Consider the following 6,232-nt stretch of genomic DNA (forward strand, 5'->3'; position numbering starts at 1 on the left):
TCATTAAACTTTTATCAGTAAATTTTCTGCTTAAATGCAGTGACATCTGGAGGTACATTTTGCACATGAAAAGGAAGTTTTATTCCAGGCTCTAGTTCCATAAAGGAAGACATAAGGATTGTAAATGCATATTGAAGTTCTTTGGCTATCACTCTGTTTAGCCACCATAGTAACATTGTCCTTAGTGTGGTGCATCTTATGACTTGTCCATATTTCCCCCACAATGTAGGGCAGGGAAAGTTTCCAACCATAGTTTGTATAGGCCCAAACTTTCTATTAATCCAAGCCCAAGGGATTGGTGTGCTAAATCCTACATGGTAAATTCTCTTCCAGGGAGAATCTGTATAGCTGATATGTTAACCCATTTCCAAAATGCCATGTCAATCAGAAACATTGTTAACTCTCCCTCACTGTGATCCTCTAGGTCCTCAATCAATAAAATTACATTAGCCCATGGAGATTTTTGTCCCTTTCTTCCTTTGCTAAGGACCCAAGGAGGAGGGGCACCTTTTACATAATTAGTACAATAAGTACACTTTTCACCAAAAGGGACATTAGGGACAAAAGAATCAATCTCTTCACCCATTGTATGGATTGAAACAAAGATCAAAATATTAATGGATCATGATTTTGTGTCACCCAGTTTGGAGCACCAAGAAGGCAATAATTGGACTGTATTATCCTATAGTCCACACACGACGGGAGGTAAGTGAAATGAGATGTACAATTTATGACAGCCTTATCCTGCATCTCTAATAATGATGAAGGAGAAGGTACCAAATCAACCTATGATAAACTTCTGATTTATTATAGATTTTAGGGGGAGAGTCCATCCACGTAATGGGTCTGAACAAGCGTGGATTAGGCACATATGCGCAATATCCATGTCCTGTCGTAGGGGCTGTAGATGTAGTGTGGGCTACGATAGCCACCATGGCAATGAACACATTTTCAGGGATATGTGGAAGGTTCTATCATGTGACCAACATCCTAGCTTTTTGGGCCATCTTCTTCAGTTGTCTCATTGTTATTGGGCTCCTATCTGGAGCAGTTGGCAGTGTGAGTGGAGTAGGGGCATCCTCCAAAGTCCTGTTGGTGAGTGCTCCTCTCAGAGGTTTGACTGATGGTCTTGCTGCCTGCAGGGACCACCACCATTTCATTCTTGCACACATTAGGATGACAGCCATAGCATTTCTCCATTATCTATGGAAATACAAGCAAACTCTCACCCCCATGTGATCAGTGTGGTGGGAACACAGCATTTCCCTCTCTGAAGATTGCTCTGCAGGTCTTGGGGCCTACTGCCTTAGGCTAAAGAAAAGAAGAATTTGCCAATGAAGCGTGGTGGGGGATTATGAGGATTCAGAAGCCACATTGAAGAAATTTAAAACATAAATCACTAACTCTAGTTGAATCTGTGATGATATCTGGATTCCCTGTTTTTGTGTTATTAATTGTTTTAGGGTTAAATGAGTTATTTCAATAATTGATTGTCCCTGAGGATTGTAGGGAATTATATTTACATGCTTAATTCCCTAAAGCTGAAAAAATTGTTGAGTGGGTCTGCTAATATAAGCAGGTCCATTATCTGTTTTTATGGTTTTAAGCAAATGTCAATAAACAATGTTGTATATGATGGCCTTTTTAGTGCCTTGCAATGTGAGAAATAGTATTATTATGTGAGTAATTAGTTTAAGTATTATAATTTTATCTGGATATCAGGTACATTGAAATCTAAAGTAGAGCCAGAAGAGTGTTATTTCTTACCGGCCATTGTTATCTTAATTGTATCCCAGTAGAGTGTTAATAGGAAACAGTTAAATTTTATAAAGAAAACATGAGATCAAAAGCCATACATAATATTTTAACATGAAAATTATGATAACATTATTTTTGTAACACACTTAAGTCTCTATTTTGATATAGAATAACCTTTTCAGTCAATCATCTCTGTGTAGTGCATAAGAAGCTCTCACTTAACTTTTGTCCTTTAATGGGTTATCATTGACATTTGAGACATTGTCCGGACTGTTGAATACCTAAGCATGTCTAAGTGTAATAACACATGTATAGAAAACATCACAGAAGCCTTTTGTAAAATAATTATTTTTGACAGGTGTTCTCATGTTGGTTTGACATACCTCATTACAAGCAGCTGGAGTACAAGAGAAAGGCAGATATCTAAATCTAGAGAAAAATCTTACCACTGTAAACAATCTCAGTTTTACATTTTAGAAGACCTGTACATCTGGGAGGTATGAATATATTTAATATATCATGTGATTAGCAATATTGAATTTCACAGCCATTTGAAAACTTTTGTTTCTTAATTTAGTTTTGTACCAAGAGCATCTTTTAATGAGAAAACCTTATTCTATTTATAGAAAACTTAGCCTTTTGATGGTGATCAATGTAAACACATTGCAATAATATATTTAACAATGTTTATTGACATGTCTCCCATAAAGCTATAGGAACCAGTGGGGCCCCCTTAAGGGACAAAGGCTGGAATAACATTATTCTCAGCAGTTACTCCTTTATTCACCAAGCAGAATCCTGTAAAATAGCTCCCCCACTCTGAAGGATCTCTATTTAAATATATTAACAAATTTTTGATGTACTGTGAGAGCCATATCATAACAATTGACACATTATTTGAACCAATGAAAGATTCTGTAAAGAGTCCCTGTATTTAAGCATTTCACCAACCTGAGCTTCTCCCATAGCTGGGACTATAGGTGTGCGCCACCATGCCTGGCCCTGCTGAAGGAAGCAGGGAAGGGGAAGCTGCTTCTCTGTTATACAGCTCTGTCACTGTACAGCCAAGGCTACCTCATTCCTGTCAGTACAAGTCCTGTGCCAACACTCCTGCCTCTGTCACTGCCTCCCTTGAAGAGAACTGTTCCACCATCTTGGGTGAGCGGAATCAGTCTCTAAAAATCTGAAAATGTGAGCTGAGGTGTGTATTTAAAACTCTCAACCAGCTCTAGGTCTCTCCTAGAAAGCAGTGGCATAGTGGAAGGTTTACTTATTTATTTATTTATTTAATCTATCTATTTATCTCCCTTGTCCTGTTCTAAAACAGAACTTTGTGAGAACTAGTACTTAACACATGTAAAACAGATTTTACCAACCTCCAAACTGAGAAGATCTCAGGAGAAACATCTTCTCCTCTGCTGTGAGATCTCTTTAAATTTTTTCCCACCTTGTCCTAATTTTCAGTATCTAAAGTTCCTGCTCACGAGAACCAAGGATTGTACTTAATTATTTCCTAGATTATTTTAGAGATACTTCTAGTTGTCACTGTGTAGTTTGCCTTCCGTAAAAGAGATTTTACAAAAAGATTTTAAAGAAAGAGATTTCACACCCTTGTTTTACTTCCAGCAAAATGATCACTCACATCAAAACACTTATCTTAGCTCTGCACCGGAGTTCTCCAGAATCGTCACATGATATCCAAATGCTGTTGAAACACTCCTAGTAAATCCACCAGGCGGGGGAGAATGCTGTGTGTTCAGGCCACATTGAGCACCATCAATAGGAGAGGAGACCCTTTCCATGGCATCAGTCATCAGGAACTCCTGTAGTGAGTCCCCATCTCCTGCCCAGACTTACAGTGCATGGTGACAAGAAAGAGAACAGGAGACAAAACAGGGATGCAGCAGGAATCTGGAATGACCAGTTGCTCATGGGGAACAAAAGGCCATGAGGCAGCCAGAATCTTGATATTTATTGATTACATATGAGCCAAGGACAGTGGGTGACAGGTGGTGAGTGTTTCTGGGAACAGTAATGGGGACCACAGTGGGACAGTAGGAAGATCCAAGCTTTCTTTCAAGGACAAGATAGAGGGCAATAAGGCAGCTATAGTTTCCCAAAGTACCTTATCATCTCGAGCAGTTTTTATCTTTCACTGAGTGCCACAGCAGTCACTAACCATAGAGCTTTCATCTGTGACCAGAAAAGAGAAGGGAGCCAAGTTCCAATCTGGCTCAAAGGGCAGGACAAAGATGGCCTTGCATGCCCCCAGTCTCAGTTTATAATTTGTGGTTCCTGACAACTTTACTCACTGAGAGGTAACAGAACAAATCGTAGGAAGGAAACTAGATTGAGCCCCAGAACTCAGGCATAGAGCACTGCACCTGAGCCCTGACACGTGCTACAAGTCAAAGTTTCTCTATTTGTGGATGTAGAATGAAGTGTACAGTGGTTGAATTCTGATTGCTGTAAAAATAGGACTAGGAAGCCCCTTAGTGTTTTCTTAAGTGCATGTGCTTGTATTTTTTCTCTCTGTCTTTTGTCCTTTAATCTGCTTTTATATATGAAAAGTAGAATAAGAATTAATTAGTGCTTTTGTGTGGATAGTATTTTTTATGGGCATGTCAGGTTAATCCTCACCAAAAATTGTGTATAAAGGACTTAAATAGAAGTTTCTATAAATATGTTAATTTGTTCTGACATTACAATTTCCCTCAACCTCCAAGTATACTTACCTCCCCTTCTTCCTTTTTCCACTCCCACAAAGAACTTTTCAAAGCAAAATCTTCACCAGTCTCCAATCCAGATGTAAAAAGTCAACAATTCCTATCTCTCTTCTTCTTTTATTCGCTATTATATTTTCTTCTTGAGCTGTTTTCTTCCTTTTTTCTTCTTTTTTCCTTCCCTATTCTCTATTTCCCAGACTACTTTCCATTAATACTATACCATAGACTTTGTTGGTTACTGAAAAAGGGGTAAAATTATTAAAAAGTTGTTTTAAACTGATATGTGTTTGGCGATGTAGGTGATGATGATATAAACACTAGTTTTTCTCTTCTTGTGATGCACTGACAGGGACTGATCCTATTGCATTAAGTAGGATGAAGACGTGTGTACAAAATATCAAAATATCTCTAAAGCAACAGTCATGACAGGGAAACAAACCAACTAAAGATGTCTTCAGAGCAGTGAGTTTTTGTACCCTAATTGTTCATCATCTTTAGCACAAAAACAAAATAAAAATTAGAAACCAAGGCAACAAGATATCTCCAAAAACTCTTAATTCTCCCAAAGCTGGTGTGTTATGAGTAATGAAGTAGAGGATGTCAAAGGTAATGAAATAAAAAAACCAATGTTTAAAATGATTGAAGAGATCAATGGAAAAATACACAGAAAAATCCATAAGGTGTTCAGTGAGGTAACAGAATGGAAACGGAGGAAAGAGAGAGAGAGAGAGAGAGAGAGAGAGAGAGAGAGAGAGAGAGAGAGAGCGAGCAAACAAGCAAGAAAGAATTTAATTAATAAAGTTTTAAATGAACTTTTAAAAGACAAACAAAATGCTGCTTGTACTAAACAAGATGGATAAAAAAATCAACACACATAAGTCAATACTGTTCCTATATGAAAACAATGAATCCATTCATAATGAACCTGGGAAAATAATCCCATTCACCATAGCTTCAAGAAAATTAGAAACCTAGGAATTAACTTAACCAGAGAAGTGTAAAACTTGTACAATGAAAATTATAGTAATCTAGACAAAAGTTCAAGGAAGAAATTTTAAAATGAAAGACATTCCCTGCTTCTGGATAGGCAGGTCTACTATTGTCAAAATGTACATTTCACCAAAGCTGAAATATAGATTTACTGGAATCCCAATCAAAATGCCAACAATATTATTCACTGAACTAGAAAAAACAATCTAAAAATTTGTAAGAAACCAGAAGAGATCCAGAATACTAAAAGCAATCCCAGGCAACAAGAGCAAAGCAAGATGCAACACCTTCATGGATTTCAAGTTTCATTACAAGGCTATAACGAAAAAAAAAATCAGCATATTACTGGCACAAAAGCAGACCTACAGATCAGTGGAAAAGAACAGAGGATGCTAAAGCAACCACGGACACATTTAGCTATCCATCTGGTCTTTGACAAAGCAGCAAAAATCACACACTACAGAAAAGTAATCTTTTTAATAAATGTTGCTGGAAAACTGCTATCCACATGCCAAAGAATGCATCTAGACTCATATCTTTCACTTTGTAGTAAAAGCAAATAAAAATGGAACAAAAATTAGGCCAAAAAAATGAATTTGCTTGAAATAAAATTGATAAAACTTTTTTTATTTTAAAAATAAAAGGAGGAAAACATTAACAGACAGACAACATTTTACAAAATAGCAAAAGAACAGTACAGACAATACAGAGTTACAAAGTGGTAGGAAATTAACAATGCTTATTGTATTACATATTGA

General features: G+C 37.1%; 1 protein-coding gene across 1 annotated transcript in view; it reads left to right on the forward strand.

Annotated features, from left to right (window-relative positions):
* The first annotated feature begins 840 nt into the window (after positions 1–840).
* Positions 841–6,232, forward strand: part of LOC102025457 (prolactin-releasing peptide receptor-like) — a 94,994-nt gene continuing 89,602 nt past the window's right edge. Inside the window, exon 1 of the mRNA XM_005401705.1 lies at positions 841–1,095. Coding sequence (XP_005401762.1) covers positions 841–1,095 — 255 coding nt within the window. The remainder of the gene's footprint in view (positions 1,096–6,232) is intronic.

Source organism: Chinchilla lanigera, unplaced genomic scaffold (genome assembly GCF_000276665.1).
Source record: "Chinchilla lanigera isolate Chin_1 unplaced genomic scaffold, ChiLan1.0 scaffold00074, whole genome shotgun sequence".
Taxonomy (NCBI): domain Eukaryota; kingdom Metazoa; phylum Chordata; class Mammalia; order Rodentia; family Chinchillidae; genus Chinchilla; species Chinchilla lanigera.